At 35.1% G+C, this 20,859-nt stretch overlaps 1 protein-coding gene across 2 annotated transcripts in view; it reads left to right on the top strand.

The window, feature by feature from the left end:
- RP1 (RP1 axonemal microtubule associated) overlaps positions 1-20,859 on the top strand; it is a 167,713-nt gene that overhangs the window by 124,917 nt on the left and 21,937 nt on the right. Inside the window, exons 45-48 of one of the 2 annotated variants that reach the window (XM_085539559.1) lie at positions 486-738; positions 6,052-6,293; positions 8,432-8,558; positions 10,379-10,527. In XM_085539559.1, the coding sequence (XP_085395685.1) occupies positions 486-738; positions 6,052-6,293; positions 8,432-8,558; positions 10,379-10,527 (771 nt within the window). Of the gene's footprint in view, positions 1-485; positions 739-6,051; positions 6,294-8,431; positions 8,559-10,378; positions 10,528-20,859 lie in introns of those variants that run through there. The other variant, XR_014943384.1, reaches the window with a different exon arrangement.

The following is a 20,859-nucleotide window of genomic DNA, read 5'->3' as shown; positions in this document are numbered from 1 at the left end:
GACTTGAATAGTACAGCATTTTTTTTCAAATGAGATAACTTAGAATATAAAGTAATTTATCTTTTTTTTTTTTTTTTTAATAAATAAAATGCGTTATTTAAACGAAGTTTAATGTACAAGACCAATCCTGAAGTCTCATGAACTCTTTTTAATTCAGTTACAAGGAACAGGTTGAAGTTTTGTGAGACTTCTTTAAGATCTGAGATTTCTTTCTGGTGAGTGTACTAGTGGGATACTTTTCCTAATACAGCCTGGGATGCAGTAATCATGAAAAAGGAAAAATGCATACATTCAAGGATCTGCATATTTTCTTTAGGTCTCCAAATATAAATTTCAAAATATCAGAATATCTTCCTTTTCTGTCAGAAATCAAAAGATACTTCAGTACTGAAGTGTATGTCTTTCCAAACATGCTCTTAGAGATAAAAGAAGAAATATGTAATTTAATTAGTTTAATGCAATTCATTTTATCTTTACCTTCTCAGGTCAGTATCTCCAATGTGAGAGCAGTAGACCTTGGACAATTAAGCAAAGTGCTTGTTGAACACAGTAATGTCGGTTATGGAGCTGGATGGTACTTGGACCAAATTGTCATCCATGAATCAGGCAAGACTGATTGCCAATATATATTTCTTTGCCAGCAATGGTTAGACAGTGGAGTTGGTGATGCACAGATGGAACGAATGTTGAGACTACTCGGAAAAGTCAGGAATGAAATGCTGACAGAAAAGATCCACGGTAAGACTCAAAATCATCAAATTTCCTTCTGGTTTTTGTTTTAGTGATCACTGATTTTATTTTTTAAATTATTTTTAAGACTAAAACAAAAATACAGAAATAATATAGCTTAAATATGAGTTGTATCTCACCAACTCTCTCTCAACCTGGTAGGCAGAATTATAATTTGCAGAGGGGAAAAATGAAGTAAATGGAAGCAATGAAGAGTGTGTTTAGTTCAGGCTAGAAAAAAGCTGAAGCAGAAAGAGGTAGGTTGTTCCATATGGCAATCAATGCAGAGCAGAAGGCTCCTACAAGAGTGGTGAATTCTCAAGAAGGGATACAAAAACTCATATAACAGAATGAGATTTTCATGTGTGTTCGTATGTTTGCAAAAAGCATTTGCTTTTTTTCCCCAGTTTTCATTTTTACTTAAGTGGCATGAGTTTTTACAAAGCTAGTTAACCTGGACCCAATATCCTTTTCAGTTTAATGGCAAAAGGGTCAAAATTCAGAAATAATGGAAACACTGAAAACCTGATAAGTCTTTTACACTTTGCTGTAGGACTGGATTTCTTGGCTCTCTGACACATCTTGTCATTTTTTGAAGAAGTGTTAAATGTTTTGGGTCCATTTATGCAGTTCGACTGGGAAGTAGTAGACCAAACTCTGTGAAGTTTAACTAATCTGAAGATGTGAATTTGCATTCTAAATCAATAATTTTGTACACTGGCCATTGTTGATTTCTGTATTCATGGTTATTCCATTTTATTTTTAGAGTCGCATACGTGATTTAAGTATATACTCTTATGTTTTATATAATTTTAGGAAATACAAAAATACTATTACCAAGACAACAGAAGGACAGAATAATGTGGAAAGTTAAGCTAGATGAAGAGCTAGCATAATGTCTATTTCAAAATAAGAAATTACTGCACTACAATACTGCAAAAATTCCATACGTGCCCTACATAATCCACAGAGCATAGCAGGCTACTCCTAGGAGTTATTTAGAGCAGAAGCCTACGGCTGATCAGGGTCCGTCAGCTCTGCCTTCACTGACAATTTAAACGGTGTGAGAAATCTTGCACCCTCTTCTAGCATCTGAATGTAGGGTTGTAAAAAGCTTCCACCATCCTATGCTTCTCACACAGCTATAGCCCTCAAAAAAATTTCAGTGTAGACTGACTAATATTTTATACTCTGTGATTATTTATATTCAATTGTGAATCCATTCAACATCAGTTCTGGTCTGTGTGTATAATACTTCTAGGAAGAATATTACAGATAAGCAGAGAGTCTGTAAGTAATTTAGAAATAAGGCTGATCAGCAAAGAGCACTATACCTTAGGGGTCAGAAAGTATATGGATACAATAGAACTTAACTAAATGTCAAACTGAGACAGATTTTATAAAGGAATTAAAACAAACAGTAAAGGTTCTTCAACCATTTACTTAAAAAAATAAAATATGGAAAGACAGGTGACTATGCAGGAACAATGAATTGGGACTAAAGATGATGTAGGTAGAATCCCTATACAACTTGATTACTTTATGTATGTTCTCATTAACGACCCATAATGTGTGGAAGGGAAGCAAAATCAAAAATTACTAGTGGGAATGAAGTTACTGCAGATCACCAAACGTGAAATACAAATACAGTTTGAGTTTCAAGAAGTCAGTGACCGCATAAGCAGTCTTTAGTCTGAAATTCTGAAAGAGCAGAGAAAAGAAGAGGCAGAAGTAGGAGGTTATGAAATAGTTCTGTGGCAATGAGAAGTACAACTTGTAAATAACTAAGGTAATATCTCCACCTGAAAAAAAAGGTAGTTAGAATAGCAGAGGCAAATAGGAAATAAAAGAAATGAGTTCACAAATGATAAATCATAAGACAAAGTTGATACCTTTAAGAAGTATTCCCCAATAAGAGAAATATAATGACATTTAATCTGTGTAAATGTCAGTACTGAATTGTATTTGCTTTATTGGATTATAAGGTAATTAGAAATTAGAGAGTGGAAAGAAATAGTAAAAGAAATAATTGTAAAGAGCTAGATAGGGAGTAAATATGCTAATAAAAATAATATAAATATATAGCATATATATATATGCTAATAAAATCTGTTCATGCTATAAAGCTGTGAGTGCTGACAGGAGGATGAAGAGGCTGAACTTTGAGAACTGGAGGAAAGCAATGGAATGAAATAACACAGATCTTGAACACAATTAGGTTTAAATCTAACTATGTATTTAAGCTCTTAATTCTGGTACAGATTCCTAATTTCCATTAATTTTATTGGGAAATTATGAACTAAGTAGTAGCTAAGAGTGAAAAACTGTATCAGATTGGTACATCTTGTAATTATTTTTGCTACAGGAGTACTTCAATGGTACATCAATAGGGGAAATACCGGGTTTTGTTATATGATCACAGAATAATTTTGAGAAAACAATATGACATGGCTGTGAGTGTAGTCACTGTAACCTTACAATGCATGGGAGCATTATCAGTAAAGGCAAAGGAAAATTAATGCAACTGTACAAGGAAGCAGTGATGTTTCTCCTTTGAATGTCATGTATAATTATGACCACCCTACTCCAGAAAAACTTGTTCAAAATTGAACAGATGTAAAGATGTCTGCAGATATGGCAAGACTTTACTGTGATGGGGTATTGAAAAAACTTGGAGTATTCAGACTAGCAAATTTAATGTTGAAAATGGACAGAGTTGTGATCTATTATACTAATATGGGATTTCTTATCAAGATGGGAAAAAGAGTTATTTAAAGAGATAAAGTTGTCATAAAAATGAATCATAGAATCATAGAATCACTAAGGTTGGAAAAGACCTCCAAGATCATCCAGTCCAAGAATCCACCTACCACCTATATTTCCCAGCTAAACCACATTCCTTAGTACAACATCAAAATATTTATTGAACACCTCCAGGGATGGTAACTGTACCACCTCCCTGAAGAGCCCATTCCAGTGCCTGATGACTCTTTAGGAGAGGAAATTTTTTAGCTTGTTTTTCTTTTAGACTTAACTGCAGAGAATAAAAGAAGCTTAATGAAGCTGCTTTTAAATTGGATCTTGACAAATTTATCAAAGAGATTGTACAATATAGTTGCAATAGCAGACTAAAGTGTTACATGATCCAATAGAGATAGTCCTTCTGGTTATTGTTCCTAGGCAGCAATACACTGACAGCTTAAAGTCTTAGTATTTCAGTGCTCCAGGGCTAAAAATACTGTGGTTTATGTCACAGATGATATTGTAAATTTTCATTTCACTTCCATTTTTATTTTTTCATGGATGTTATTTTTTCCATTTGTATTTAATGTTCTCAAACCTGGAACTGGTAGCTTTTTATGATTAATGTTAAAATAATAATTTCTGAAGTTATTTTAGATGACTACCGTTTTTCTACCTTCACAGGGTTTTGAATTCATGGCATAGATTCTCACGTGCTGCAAATAGAGTTTTATTTTAATTAATTTATACTAGGAGTGATAACGTTTTGCTGACTGTGATTAGAAAGCAAGACCTTATAGGACAGTGAAAATCACTATTTCTATTACTCAAAATGAAATGTCCCGTTTACAAAATATTTATAAATATTTGTAAATATTAAATCCATGCTCACTTTGCATAAACAGTTCAGTTAATCACAGTGAATTCTATACCAGCCCGGGTGACCAAAACCCTTCTGTAGAAGTCGGGGTTTCTTTAAAAAAGGATGACATGTGTTTGATGACACTGATTTTTCCATATAAACAATTAACATTAAGGGCATTCTAAAGCTAGGGTGATTTTTTTAAAGTGTATGTATCTGATCCTAATGTTCATGAGTCTACCTGCTATCAGTCTGTGGTATTTATGGGCCACCAGGTGACAGTTAATTCATATGGAATATTTAAAATAGTAAATACTTCAAACCAAACTTTTAGTTTGAACATGAGTTATTCTTTTCAATAAGTAACCCCTGACAAGAGGCAATGAACACAAACTGTTGAATATGAGTTAGCGATGTGCCCTTGCTGCTAAGAAAGCTAACAGTATTCTTGTCTGCATTTGACAAAGAATAGCAGGTTGGTCAAGAGAGGTGATTCTTCCTCTCTCCTTAGTGTTAAGGATTCCTGCTCCATCCCCAGCACAAGAGAGATTCTGACATACTGGAAAGAGTCCAACATAGGGCCATCAAGATGATCAAGGAAACACAGCTCTCCTTTTATGAGGATAAGCTGGAAGAGTTGGAGTTGTTTGACCTGGAGAAGAGGATGCTTGGGGGAATCTTATCAATGTATATAAATACCTCAAAGAGAGTGCAAAGATGATGGAATCATTCTGTTCTCAGTGACTCCCAGTGTCAAGAGAAGAAGAAATGGGCACAAACTGAAACACAAGAGTTTCCCTCTGAACATTAGGAAGCACTTCATTTCTGGATGGGCATAGGTTGCCCAGAGAGTCTGTGGAATCACTGTGTTGGAGATCATCAGAAGATACCTAGACATGCCCAGGCACCCTGCTCTGTGTCCCTGCTTGAGCAGAGATTGTAACAGATGAACTTCAGAGGTTCCCCCTAATCTTAAACATTTTTTTTTTGTTTCTATTAATATAGTTTTTCAATATTTTTCCTAAAGTAAAATTGCTAGGTCTTAGTGAGTGTTTTCTGTGTACCTAAAGTTGGCAAGGTCTTATGCAGTTACCCAGGACTGTTTTTAGTCTAAGCAAGCAAACATCACTTCTTTAGAAAGGAAATCCATAAGGTTTTAAGCTTTGCTGTCATGAGAACTTTAATATCAAATTTCAGGCACTGAAGCAGTTTGTCTTATCAGCATCTTGTTTATATGTAGCAATTTCTTAAAATCTAGTTTAAATAGCTCCTCAGAGTTTAAAAGCAAACAGTTACTATCCTGGATCAAAGGCAAACCTGAGATCCAGTACCGTGTAGTAGAAAATGTGCTGCTTTTGAGAGGCAATTAGTGAGAAAAAGATTAAAATGATCAGAGGAAACAATTACAGGCTGAAAAATGTCAATGAACTGGCAAGGCTCTTCAGTCTCTAATAGGGAGCTGGCAGTCTTATTTGCCTAGTTCTGCTGGATTGTTCCACCTCTAAAGAGTCAACTATCACTGCTGAAAGGCTGATCTGTTTCTCAGCATGTGCAATATATCAATTATAATAACTGAGTCAGTTATGTTTTAAGACTAGCTCAGTGCAAAGATGAGAATGGTTTGCTAGTCATTCACTAGCAGCCTGTTAAAAACTGATGTATTATTCTTGATATTCAGCAAACCCATTAATTATTTTTTTATTGTTTTTCTTCAACAGGGACTTGGGATGTCTTTGTCACAACTAGTGATATTTCTTCTAGTTCCACAAGTCCTAAAATGTCTCTAACTGTTTGTGGTGGAAAAGGTATCTGTACTTCAATCACACTCCCAAAAGGATCCCTTAAAAAAAAGCAAGTTTATGAGACTTCAATTGAATTAAATAAGAAATTCACTACTATATTTAAAGTTCGCCTAGAAATTGAAGAAGCTGGAGAAGGAGAGTCTTGGCATTGCCATGAGGTAAAAAATGAAAACTAAAGCAAAAATAGAATCAGAGTGGCTTGAGTTGGAAGTGACCCCAAGGATCATCAAGTTAAAAACCCCAAAGGCAGGGCCAGTAGTTCAAGTATTTCTTGTAAGATTATCTTTTTTGTATTCTGTGTTTAGTACTTATTTCAGTTTCCAGTTCCTTTAAGCTTGTAAACTTAAGAGGATGTCTGGATGATACATACATAGATTTGCCATTACCACATCTTGTAATCTCACTTTCGAACTGGAGCCACTGGCATGTATTGCAGCATTCATGTAATTCCAAACTGAGTGTGGCATGTTGTGAACCCAGTGATCCAAAGCAAACAATTAAGAGAGACACCAGAAATGCCCTTTCATGAAAACATCTGCCATTTATGTTGACATCTAGAAAAAAAGAAGTGAATAGCAAAAGTGACAATCTTTCTTCTGATGTCAAGGATGCTGAAGCTAAAATCTGACATCATACTGAAATTAGCATGGCATTTTCCCATGCAAGAAGTATCTTTATCCTGGGAAGGTAGATAACGTGTTTAAGGGAAGGAGTCATCTTTCAAACTGCATCTGTACTTATCCCATTAAAATTTGTATTTTGTTCTCATTAAAAAAGAGGAAAAAAAGATTTTACTCTTTGTTAAGTGCTATTGAATAGAGAACTGATCTCCCTGACATTTAACTGGTAGTCAGATTGTTAATTTCATCTTCATAGTCAGATGAAATAATTATCTAATAAATACACTGATAAAATTAAAGCCACTTCTTGGAGATAGTGGATCACTGAAAAAAAATCAGAACAGAAATTTGGCAGTTCCAGTGATATCTATTAATCTGCTTCACTTCATTAGCTCATAACAAGCGCTCAAAGAAGAGTTAGAAAAAATATCAACATAATTTATATAGGAAAAGAAAATATGTAAGTTTTTATTAGATAGGACAAGAGAAAGAAAAAAAATATAAACTTAGAGGAGTTTTAGGAGGAGGCATTTCCTTTGCTCCACGGATCCTGTAGCAGAAAAAGGTTGGATCCTTGTATGAAATTATGAGGTTGTTGTAAGAGATTGAGGAAAATAGTTAGTATTAAAGACAAGTTATCAATCTATATGCACTGCTGGTTAGTTTTATACTGCAGGATAGTAATTTCTATGCCATTTTATTTTGATTATACAAGTCTTTTCTCAATGTGAGGCTGAGATTTCCACCTTCTCCCACAAGCAGGTGCTTCAGATGGTTGAATTCCATATTTAGAATCAGCATTCAATTTAAAATCATATCTGGAAAGTAATGCCCTTGAATGTTTGGAGGAAGATAAAATCATTATAAAATAATGTCTGGGACTAAATAAATAAATTATTAATAAACAAGATATGCTTTGTTTCAGAAGAAATGCACCTTTATTCTTGCTTTTCCACTCTTGAAGAAACAAAGCACAGTAAACGAAATTTGATTTTCAAGAAACTGCTCAGGAATGTAGATATTAGTGTAAAAGGAATATGGAAGCCTCATTATTAAAATCTCTTTCTTTATAGTAGGACTAATCTGCATAGCTCAGTATCACCCTTTGATTTCTTTATGTACACTTACATATATTTCACAGGCATTCAATATATTCAGTAATATGTATTTCATATGATGCATATGTACAGACATATACATGCAATAAAGATGCTTAATTTCATTTTTTAGCTTTTTCCAGAAACACATTTTCTTTCTCCAATTACTCAGAACAAGAAGACATTCTGTCATAAAAACATGCAAGAACTTATCGACATTTATCACAAACTGAAATGAGCATAACAACATTTATTTTCTTCCATATGCTGCACAAGTAGATACATAAAGGAACCTTTTTGAACTATTCCAAATCATTTTATTTTTCCTGTAGTACTACAGACTCTGCAGCAATAATGCTGACAGCAACTTAATTATTTTTAATTGGGAAAAATCTTTTTCTTTTTTAAAAGATTGCTTTGGAAAAAAAAAAAACAATGAAACATTTTAGACAAATTTCTTTCCTTCTTTTTTTTGATAAGTGAGACTATGTGTTTGATCTTAGTACTTTACAGTCTTTCAATAGTTTACTCTAGAGCAAGAGAAGTGTTTAATTTTTTTCTTCATCTTTTTTTGTTAAGGTAAAGCTTCAACACAGAGTAAGTAAAAATCTTCTGGAGTTTCCATTTTGCCGCAACTTTGCAGATGACAAAGGGGAAAGAGTGGCTGAGCTTCCAGTACTCACAGTCAATTCTCCTTTTCCAGCAGGTTTGTTACAAATCAGAAACACAGGAAATGATATGGCCAGTTATGATAGCTATGATTTTCAAGGCAGGACAAAGGATTTAGCAGAAAATTTCTATTCATTTTCTAAGAAGAATCTCAGTTCCCATAGTTAGACGTGCTTTTTGCATTCTAAGACTGAGATCAGTTTGGGACCTATTAAGAGAAAGTACACAGCATTAAAAACATTAAATGTTTTGAACAGTAAGCAGGGTTCTGCTTTTTCTCAATAATATTATCTGGTGCTCTCTCAACGGAAGTACAGGAAATCCATAGCAAATAACTCTTGTACTGTAAGGTCCGATAAGGAAGTGATTGCCCTTTACAGCAGAAGTAGATCACGCATTCTTCTGTGACCTTGTATTTATACATCACAAAATTCCTTTGCGTAAGTTATAATTTGATCACCTCAAGACCAGATTGCTTTCATCAGTTTTGTGTTTCTTTGGGGATTTGATGCCAAAGTTAGTGAAGAATGCCTAAGCTCTTGTTCTGAATGGATATTCTACCATGAGAATATTACAGTCGCCTCTATACATTTCTCAGGAGGTAAGGATATTAGATCAGTATCCCAAGCAATCTATGTATTCCCTGCCCTTTTATTTATTTATTTATTTATTTTCCCCCTATGCTTTTAAAGCTGGTCTGAAGAAAAGCACTTGAACAGAAGCTCCTTGAATTTGAATTTGAGGGGCATCCAACTGGAGTATTCCCTGGAAAGGCATTTTGCCTTTCAAATACTTTCACTTTTTTTTTTCTTTTCTTTTCTTTTTTTCTTTTTTTTTTTTTTCTGAAAAACTACAGTTATGTAAGCCTTCACAAATACTGCTCCTCTTTCTAATAAGAATAAAAAATTAGAAAAGATGCTGTTTTCTTACTTTTCCCCCATTTTTATTTCTCTTTTTCAATCAGAAGTTTTGGTCATGTCCTTTCTATTTTGGGGGCAAATCACCAGTGTGCTGTGTGTTACTCTGGGTCTACAATAAGGAAATTAACACGGTCAGCCAAGAAATGCCTGACTGACCAGTTGTGAGATACATCAGAGAATACATAGTATTTCTATTTGAGATTGTCTACTGTTGACAATAACTGCAACTGGTACAGCGGTAGAACAGGATGGGCTATGATTCACAGAAAATGCAATAGCTGTCATTCTTCTCATAAGAGTTCAGCTTCATTTGAACTCAAGGAGACTTGGAGAAGAGATGTGCTTTTTAGTACTTTACTGTTGTCTGTAGCCTAGGAATTGTTACATGAAGGAGTGTTATTTATCAATACATAAAAGCACATGGTAGAGTATTATTTATGTGCTTTTACAGGAAGGAAGGAAGGAAGGAAGGAAGGAAGGAAGGAAGGAAGGAAGGAAGGAAGGAAGGAAGGAAGGAAGGAAGGAAGGAAGGAAGGAAGGAAGGAAGGAAGGAAGGAAGGAAGGAAGGAAGGAAGGAAGGAAGGAAGGAAGGAAGGAAGGAAGGAAGGAAGGAAGGAAGGAAGGAAGGAAGGAAGGAAGGAAGGAAGGAAGGAAGGAAGGAAGGAAGGAAGGAAGGAAGGAAGGAAGGAAGGAAGGAAGGAAGGAAGGAAGGAAGGAAGGAAGGAAGGAAGGAAGGAAGGAAGGGAATTGTTTATTTTTTCATTCAGAAACTTTTTATTTGTTGTTAAAGTAGTACATTATTGCAGTGCTTCTTCATTATTTTTCATGCATTGTAATACTGTTAGATCTCTTGATCACTTTGGGTGCAATTTATTAAACTCCGTATTTTCAAAACTGATTACATTTTGTTAAACTTTTGATCTCTTTTTCCAAATAGTGAAAAGCTATGTTCTCTATATCACCACGGGAGCATCTCCTGGGTCAGGAACTGATGCAGATGTGTATGTCATGCTGCAGGGTGTTTTGGGAGATACTGGTAAACGAAAGTTAATCAGAAAAGGAGATGATAACTTCACTGAAGGAAAGGTATGTTTACTATTTCTCTATGGTATTTTGTACTTTTATAGCCCAGTCCAATTCACATGGATGTAATGGTGGTAGGATAAGATTTACAAAGAGCAGTTTGCAATACTCTTTAATTGTAAGTGGGTGTGAACATATCTGTCTTAAAAGGAAGTCACTGATACTTACATAGCTGATGCTATCAATGCTGAAAAGGAATCAAGTGATTATATTGAGTATTTTTAAGTTCAGTTTTGCAAATTGAATGTCTTTGGTTACATGCCAGTATTTTTACTGTTTGTTTGATGATGAAGTCAAAGACACTGTATTTCACAGAATCACAGAATTGTAGGGGTTGGAAGGGACTTCTGGAGGTCACCTACTCCAACCCCTCTGCTAAACCATGTTCCTTGGGGCAGCTGAGAGGAGACAAGCTGGCGATACCAGCAGTTGCTTGAAATACCCCAGACCTGTCTATACAACCCTTGCCCAAAAACACCTATGGCCAGCATGTCGAAAAACCTTTTGCTTTGCAGTGTCTTGGTGCCTCTTCTGTGTGTTTTTGCCAGTACAGGTAAAATAAAGGTGCACTCTGTGCTCTGTGTGTGGGTGTGTGTTGTCACCGGAGTTTCAACCAAAGTAAACAAGGAATTTTTCCTTTGATACTTATCTTCACTTGCCTGTCTTCGTGTTGAGGCTCCTTTCCATGAAGGAGCTATGGAAAGGCTTGTTCACTGCCAGCCTACTTAGTCTGCCTCTTGCTCTTTCTGCAGACAGTCTACAACTGCCCTCCTATTATGTAGGTCCATAAAGAGAGTAATTTCTTCACTGCGCAGCGCATAGATGTAGACCAAAGACAAGAATAGCTGTTAGAGATGCATTTCCATGTAGCACTGTCAGCACAACCGGAAATTAGAGAATTTACCTATTAACTTTTCTGTAGAAATGCAGGCAATAGAGTTTTAATCTTTATTTGTAAGAGACTAAATATCTGTGGATGAGGGTGCTCAGTATTTAAAAGGCACATTTATCTTCCCTAATTTTGAAATTCCGATTATGGTTTATTGAAAAGCTTTATCTGAGTCATTGGATTTTAGAGCTGCAATCCTTTTTACTCTCATCAAGTAGTTAGTTTAAAGTAAGCTTTATTGGATTTCTCCTTAAATCTTAACTCCACGAGTGAGCAATGAAATTTTTCAAGAAGAGGACCAGGAATGCTCATGTAGAAATTCTACCCAGAAATTAACTACAAAGAGAACCTGAAGGATACTCTTAAAGTATTTGCTTATAGTTTTGAATAGCACAAAATTTTTCTTTTACAGGGAAAGAGTTGGCATATAACCATCTCTTCTTTCCTTATTTGACATTTCATATGAGCATTATGTAAATGCAACATGGTATTATATTTATAAGTAGATACTAGCATAAAAGTATTTTATGGACTATAAGAAATCACTTGTAGATATTCAATAGAGAAAATAGAATTCTAAATCTAAAGGTATTTGTCTAATTGTGAAAGAATAAATTGTTTCTGCAAGCAAGACTCCTGCCTTTGCAGCAACATTTTGTTCATGGCAGTTCTTGGAAATTTCCCAATGTTTTCTTCTCGTTATAAGTAATCTCCAAAAAGACTCTCAAGTGTAGAATGTCTCTTTCTGTACCAGCACAATCACATATTGTGCTCAGCACCCCTGCAGTCAGAGAATCTGGACTTGGTGGTTTGGGGGATTTTGGCATATATCAGACATGGAATTTGCATTCTGAATCTTAACAGTTGTTCTGACATTTTAAAATGTGCTTTTCTTTGCAATAATTTTTCCCCTGACTATACAGTAACAGCTAGTGAACTGGAACAGTATTTCTGTTAGAAATCACATCGAAATATGTTGTTAGTCTCATAGAATGTCAGGGCTTCTACAAACAACAGCTTAGCAATGCAGAAATGCATAGAAACATTTAAATATGCAGAGGACTTTGCAGAGAATTGGAGATATACTTATCTCATTTAGCAGGTCTTTTATTTACATGAGCTGAGTTACAAGACAGTAAAAATCTGCATTTGCTTTCTATATCTGAAAAGTTGCTTTGTATCTTAACAAAATACACACTTCTGTAAAAACACTGAAGAACTGTTAGATAAAGTGCTGTGCAAGAAATTTTTCATTCAGCAGGAAACTCCCTGTGGTTTACCCTTGGTCTGAGAGTGTAACTATCATCAGGATGGCTGGGCTTCCAGTGATCTACTCACGCAAATGAGCATGAGGACAAGTGCTATGAGAGCTGTATTCTTTCAAATTGCTATGACATTGATGCCTTATTTGATGTTCTCCAAAAAAGTACAAGGACAGGCAAAGCAATCTTGGCACGTTTCTTCACACAGTTCAGGTTTCATGAATTCCTAATACTATTTATTCATACTTCATGAGTCAGCTCAATTCTGTTAAATATTACTGGCTACAAACACTTTCTTGAACCAAGTACTCTCAGTGAAGACATTTTAGATAAAATCAAGTCCCACTGTGAAATCATCTCAGTCTTACTGTATCTCCCCACTGCTTCTGGTACCCAGTGCTTTGCAGCAAATGAAATTCTTCACACTTCTTTTAGGTGGTCTTTGTTAAACTTGCTGTATGTACTATCCTATGTCTGTAAGTTATCCATAAATTCCCTCTCTCAGAATGTGCTTTTTTTTTTCAGTTCAGTTCTATCAAAGCAGTAAACTATTTTGAATGTGTTATGACTGATATTTAAGTATCTTAATATCTATGTGGAGAAAGTGGCCAATATTAAGTATTCTGTGTTACTGAAACTGTAAAATCTCTATGAGATTTTACTTCATTCTATTAGTTGTTGAAGAGATACATCCTTTATTCTGCCCTATATTTAGACATCAACTGCTCAGGTTGGTACCATGGTAACTGCAGCACATACAAAAATTGTCAGAGAGAGGTGACTGTTGGTGTTCCATTTCCATACTCACTTACAGATTAAATATTGGCAATTTATAAGAATGACTTCAGGAAAAAAAATCTGTGTAAAAGAATGCACTGAAGAAGGTCATCAATGGGGGACAGAATACTATAGCCACTATGAAGAAGTTGAAATTGGTCTGAAGTGCCCACATCATGTCAAGAATACTACTATTGTAGAAATGTAGATAAACCATTCCCTTATGGAAAACATACCTGACATGATGATTAAATAATTGCAAAATGCCATTGACCCAAGTGTATTAATCATAGTGATAGACTTCTGGCCAAGATGTTGTAGTACAGAAGCAAAGAGTAAAATGGTCTGCTCACAGAGAAATATTACTGAGATAGAAACTAGGAAAATACAGAAATTATCAAGCTAAAGGAAAGACTGGCAGAGATTGTCAGAAATAGTGAGGAGAGAAGCATAAACCATGCTCCAGAGGCCCATCACTGCCAGCTGGATGAAGGAAGTCTTCTCTGTTCTATGTGGTCTCCCCTCAAGCATTGGCTTTAGGTTTGGGCACCACAGTATAAGAAGGACATAAAACTATTAGAGAGTGTTCAAAGGAGGGCTGCAAAGATGTTGAAGGTTTTAGAGGGTGAGATGTATGAAGAGCAGCTGAAGTCCATCGGTTTTTTCAGCCCAGAGTGGAGGAGGCTGCTCACAACAGCTGTGGCTCCTCACAGGGAGCAGGGGGGTAGCATCAGAACCCGAGGGAGCAACATGGAGCTGTGTCACAGGAGGGGCAGGAAGAGGTAAGGACAGAGTCTGCACCAGAGGGCGGTGGGCATGGAGCCGGCTCCAAGGGCAGCGGGCACAGCCCCGAGCTGCTGGAGTTCAAGGAGCATTTGGGCAATGCATTCACACATAGTTTGAATTTTGGGTGGTTCTTTGAGAAGTTGGGAGTTGGACTCAATGCTGTGAGTCTCTTTCAACTCAGAGTATTCTTAGTAACACAAAGTACTGGATTAGAGATGTGTAAATAACTGTTTTAAATAAAAATATTCTTATCCAGCAAGATAATATGTAAAGCTCTGGTTCCAAAAATTAAGAAGTGGAAAAATAACTTACCCTAAAATTAATTTCTTGGGGGGGGGGGGCTGTTCTTTGTCTACATAGAGCTAAAAAAAAAAAGTTACATTTCTAAAAATGAAATACATATCACAGTTTTTGTTGCCTATAATGTACACATTTATTCTAGCATGATGATCTGAGTTTCTTCTGGAAATGGAAGAACACAGGAGCTTCCAGGAGGTGGTTAACTTCTTTATTTTTTGGGGGGGATACATATCTTAAAAATTAAGTGAATTATCCTCAGATGGTGTCTGATGTTTTCTCTAAATAACAGTAAAATTCACAAATTGGCTTACATAGACTTGTTTTTTAGCTAGACAAAATTAGGTGAATGAGTTCTGTGCAACACTATTTCATCAATATTTCGTGAAAAAGATAATTTTGAGATAAAATACAGCTGATTATTAGCTTGATTTAATCATAAATTTCAGAAGAGTTGCTGGTAATAGAAGCCCTCATTTTTTCAGTAATCAGTTTATTTGGCCACTTTTCCTCTGTGGAACACTAACTAAATTGACTTTATTGAAAGGTTTAAAAACATACCCCGTTCAGGTTTTCAGATTTAATAGCTTCTGGTGGTGAAGAGCTTGTCTAGCTGAAAAGTTGTTTCAGAGCTTAGATATTCCTGGTTGGTTTTGTTTGTTTAAAAAAAAAAAAAATCACACTATTTTGTGTCTAAATCACTTCATCTTTAACTTCTTCAACACTGGATTTTGTTGCATTTTTTGACTAAGTTTGGACAGCCCTCTTGCAGCAAATTTCTTCAATCTTAGTTTTTAGGACAATAATCAAATCTCTATGCTTGTTTATAACAACTTGAATAGATTAGTCATTTAATTACTTAAGTCACTGAAAGGTAGGCTTTCCAGTGATTTAGTAGCTCCCACTAAGCTTTTCATGGGACTCTTTAATTTAGCACCTACCTTCTTCAAGTGTCATAATTAACAGTTGTTTTTATATCTTCTCTGAAATCTTGTTTTCCTACAGCAAGCTCATAAAAACGTTAAAGAGCAAAGGCTTATGAACTTGCCTCACTTCAAACTCTGAAAATGCTCTCCCTTTACAGCTGCAGTTGCAGACTTACCTAATTAGACACACTGTTTTCCTTTCTACAGTCAGCTTGAGCCCACCCAGCTTGAGTCATCTGAATGTTAGATTACGCTGTCTTAATCAAAACATCATACAATCAAATGGGTTCATAGGTCAAAGAAAATTATTTTAAATCTATTTTATTTACTTGTCAAACCAGAACTCAAACCTGGACTGTTATTGAGTCCAAAAACCAGGCTGTTTAGATCCCAATGGATTTGAATTTGCTTAGTGAACTTTTTAAATTCTGTCTGTGTGCTGGTGTTGGTTATTTTTATAAATTTCATTTGTGCGATGCAGTGTATGTTTACAAATCAAGATGTGGCTGATAACACTGCTCTCTGATAAGTCATGCTGCATTTTATTGTGTGTTTTACCAGCAGTCTACTTACTACAATAAGTGCTTTCTAGTGCAACTGTCTACCAATGTCTCCATCCCTTAAGTCTTTGGGTATAGTGGTGTATATTCAAACATTTTTTTTTATTTAAACAGTGAATGTTATTAATAGTTTGGGCTTTTCTATTTGATTTATATCTCTAAAATTTGGCTAGAGAGACAAGCTGATATTTTTGTTATGTTGGTGCAGCTAAACTGGTGATAATCTCCATTTAAGAGGAGGTAGAATAAGCAAATGGTGGGACAGAATAGTGCATAGCTGGAAGTGACCTGAATCTGAAAAGGGATGTATCGGCAAAACACACGTTTCTCTTTTATTTTTATTTTTCCTTCTATAGGAATGTTCATACGCATTTCAGATGCTCTTTCTTATTCAGATTCAGTGTTACTGGGGCTTTTATTTTGCCTCTCCATTCTAAAACTGTTGTGACTTCCGTGGAATTTCTGCAGATTAACAAGGGAGATCAAAATAATCAGGCAGAAAATCAATAAGTTTTCTAAGCCTAATAGAAATGGTTCTTTATCTAGACACTAAATTCTTTTCCAATAAAAACCTGTTAAAATGATAGTAACATTAACAGTATGGTAAATCACTAGTGCATAAAGGTTGATGAAATTAAGCATATGGTGTGTCTTGACTCGCCATTTTCAGTTCTGCTGGGAATATCATCATTAACCAACCATCAGCTCTCAATACTGAGTCTATAAAACGACTGGCATTTTTAAAGGTAAATATTGCATAGTGTTGAAATGTTTCTTCTGTTTCAAGAGCTGTTGTAACTGCTATAGACTGATTTTTGCTAGCACTGACAATGAAGAGCACTGAATAAAGCCAAACTAGATTACCAATTACAAGGAAATGTTCAGAACGTATGTCCAGTGATGAAAAGAAACAAGCAAAGACAATCTGAAAGGAAGTTAAGAACAATTAAACTTTCAGTAGTTTGAAATCATTGATGGCATGATTGTTTTTAATGAATTATTCAATGTTTAACTTTCTATCTGAAAAATATGAAAAGCATCAATACAGGTTTTGCAAGAGGAGTTCTCCCAGGTCACAAAAGATGTATGATGCAGGTTCTCACATTGCCTGTCTCAGCTTATCAATACTGGGGAATGTCGTCTTCCAGGAAGTGTTAGTTAAGAACATAGAGTGAGCTATACATATACATATAAAAATAATTTTAAGATTATTGTGAGCAAATTCCATGTAAGACCATCTGAATTAGAAAATATTTATTATTATGAATATTGAACATGACATTTCTCCATTCAAATGTAATTTGCTAGTAGTAACTAAGACAAGTCTTAACATTATTTTCCCTAACGTGAATTTAAAAAGCTTTAATATCCTGTAGGATTATCTATCTTCAGTGTTTTCTTCTTCTCTCTTTTTGCAAAAGAATTAAGCATCCAGTGACTTAAAAAGTCCTCATTTGTAAATTAGGTGAGAGAAGGTATTTTGTGACATCCAAGACAAAACTGTTGGGCTTGCATATTTCTTCTGATTTGCGAGTAGTCTGTGGTCTGAAATGAATCAGAAAAATATATTAAATAAATCATTAATAACAATTAAATTAGTTAAAATTATATTGAAAGCTCTCTACTTGCAGATAGTTTGTGAAAAGTGGATTCGATTTGACAACTAGATTATCTTTGGCAAATCATTCATCTGGCTCCAGCGGTTATAGTTGCTGCATCTTTCTTTTTTTCTTTCTGGCTCCTGAGTACCGTAAAGCTCATTACCTTTTGTATGTGTACACTCCAAGACAAAACATAAACTTTTCTGTGAAATGAGTTTACCTCAGTTGTAACAATTCTCAGTACAATGAATATATTTTTTTCAATTTTAAATTTATGACATGGCTGAATTTTCTGCAGATGTTAGAATGGATTTCTGAGATTTTTATATACTCTAAAATGGACACATTGTATGTTGAAAAATGCTGAGGTAGTATGCCGATTGCAAAACAAACTTCGAAATTTTCATGCTTATTCAGCCAAAATATACCTCTTTTCCAAGGAAAACTGATGCTTCATACTTTAACAATGTGTAGAACTTTTATGTGTGGGTGGATTATCCAGGTTATGAGTAACCCAAAATATGTACTGCACCTGAGTTACTGTCTGCTTTTGGATGGACACTAGAAAGAATGGTGCACAAATTCTTCAGCTGATGCTATGTGAAGAAATTTTTAGTTTAATAGATTTTAGTAACTGTCAGACTTAGTGTAAGTCAGACCCAACTAGGCTACTTTTGGAGACAGCACAAGTTTGACAGTCTACAGAATCATTTGTGTATATTTCTTCATTCTTAAGCTTATATCCTTTCCAAAAGTGGTTCATTGACGGCAGATATTTTTTTGAAATGGTGATAGTAGTGTCATTAAATTAGTCATCCTTTGGAGAACTCTCTTGTCTTAAAAAGAACTCTGTTTTAATAAGGATTATAATTTGGCAAGAACTTCTTTATCTGTTTCCAAAAGACGTAATTATTTTTTACTAATATAAGCATAACTGTTTTCAAGAAGAGATTAGTATTTTTTAAGATAAATTTTCAGATTGTGGGGACTTCAAATGCTTTACTAGCTGAGCCAAGAATCTGTATGTTTCTTTGTCAAGTTTATCTGTGTTTGTCACTCATGTTCCATCTCTGTATATTTTAATACAGTTTAATAAGTGTAGTAAGCATTTATATGCTTATACAAGCATAATGCTACGTCTTTATCAGTACAGGTAAAGACAATAAAGAAGTAATCGAGCTTATGTCACAATTAAAGAAAATTAAGAGTTCGGATTAGCAATGTTCAGTCATCAAATAAATCCAATAGGTATTAAAATACAATTATGATCTTGATGTTTAACTTTACTTCTTTTTTGATCTAACTATGAAAAATGTAAAGAGCAGCCTCTTTCCTTCCAGTCCTGTAGTCCACCTATAATGTCAGTCATTACAGTGTATGGGCTTTGCTGCTGGAGTATATCCTTCTCCTGAAAACTTTAATTTCCTTCTTATGTATTTGCTAATCTAAAATCACCAAGTAGCTGAAATCTCATCATAAGGCAGTACAGCAATTCATGCGTTTATCACTTTTTTCTCTTAAGATTATTGTTAGCTTACTGTTCTCATTTTCCTCTTTCACACAACACAGCCTGATGGTTAGATGATGTGCTGTAGTTGTTTTTGAATAACTGTTTTTCAAGATAGAAGAAGCTGCTGAGTAATTTAACAACAGGTTGACAGGTTTTTTTTTAGGAAACTATTAAAGCAATTGTTCCCAAACACACATATTCTCTCTCTCTCTCTCTCTCTCACACACACACATTTATACACATAAATATACATATATACACACACACACATTTATATATGTATATATATATATATATATATATAAATGAAGAAAATAGTTAAAGATATCTCACTAGAAATGGATCAAACGAAAAAAAAGACTGAAGTTATTTTGTTGCTTGGAAATCCTTTTTTAAATGTGTGCAATGTGATCTGCAATTTTAACTTCAGTGTTTTATCTCAGGGTGGTCCCATTCTTGGCAGCATTAGGCAAACTATTGCAAGCAGTTATCACCAAGAGTGGTGAACTCTCTGCTTAATGTTGGTGAGGCTGCATCTGGTGTACAGGGTCCAGTTCTCCCTGACTCTTCCCTTCCCCTCCCTCCAGATACAAGAAATACATGGACATACTGGAAAAAGTTCAGTGCAGGGCCACCAATATGATCAAGATACTGCATTGCCTCTCTTTTGGAGAGAAACTAGGAGATCTGGAACTGTTCAGCATGGAAGAGAGGATACCCACAGGGATTTCAACAATGCCTACAAGTACCTGAAAGAACTGTGCAAAGAATATGGAGCCAGGCTTTTCTCAGTGGTGCCTCATGTCAGAAGAAGAGCAACTGTAGAGTTGAAAGTACATGATCATTGTGGTCCTTTTCAACCCTGGCCATTCTATGATTCTGTGCTATGAGGGTGATAGTGTCATGGGTTGCCCAGACAGGCTGTAGAATCTCCTTTGAGATCTTCAGAAGTTGTTTGAATGTGGTTCTGAGCAATATGCTCTGCTTGAGTAAGAGGCTGGATCAGATAAACCCAGAGGTCCCATCCAACTTCAACGGGTCTGTGATTAATTTGCAAGCTGGTATTCTTGGTGACACAAATCTTTCATCAGTTCTTTACCTGGAACACCTGACCAGGAAACACAGATATGTGATTAAAAAGCAAGAGGTCTGCTTTTCTTTCTTGTCTCTCTGTGATCCTTTGAATAACGATTGTTGCCATCTTGTCCTGGCTACGCAACTTCAGAGTGAACTAGGTTGCAAACACTTCTCATGATACAGTTAACATTCCTATCATCCAATCACCTTGAGAAAGAGCTTTATATCTTTAAATAATACTACATATTCCATTGAAAATAACATTAGATTCTACAAGTTATGAACCCTTATAGAAATGCAATGGTATTTTATGAATGTATAAAGAAAAACATTTGAAAGGTCTCTATGCCAAGAAATTAATCTCTTCTTTCTAGCTAAGCAAGTAGATATAAGACCTATAATCAACCAAAATCATGCACATTGAAAATATTTAATATATGACATGTTTCAGTTTACTTTAGGGATCCTACTTGAATGTTCTCGATATTTAAGAAAATGTTGTAGACTTTTTAATCTACAGAGAATGTTAGAACTAATTTAAACTCTTAACTTTGTCTAGTATTTTACTTAAGTTCAATTAATTTTGTTATAACTAATCTCAAAAATGTTAATTCAAATCTGGGGTTGAGTCTGCCATTCTTTCTGAAGAG

This window comes from Coturnix japonica, chromosome 2 (assembly GCF_054131305.1).
Source record: "Coturnix japonica strain WE chromosome 2, WE-NBRP24, whole genome shotgun sequence".
Taxonomy (NCBI): domain Eukaryota; kingdom Metazoa; phylum Chordata; class Aves; order Galliformes; family Phasianidae; genus Coturnix; species Coturnix japonica.
Note: the sequence above shows the minus strand (reverse complement) of the source record. Positions and strands in the feature narration are given on the sequence as shown.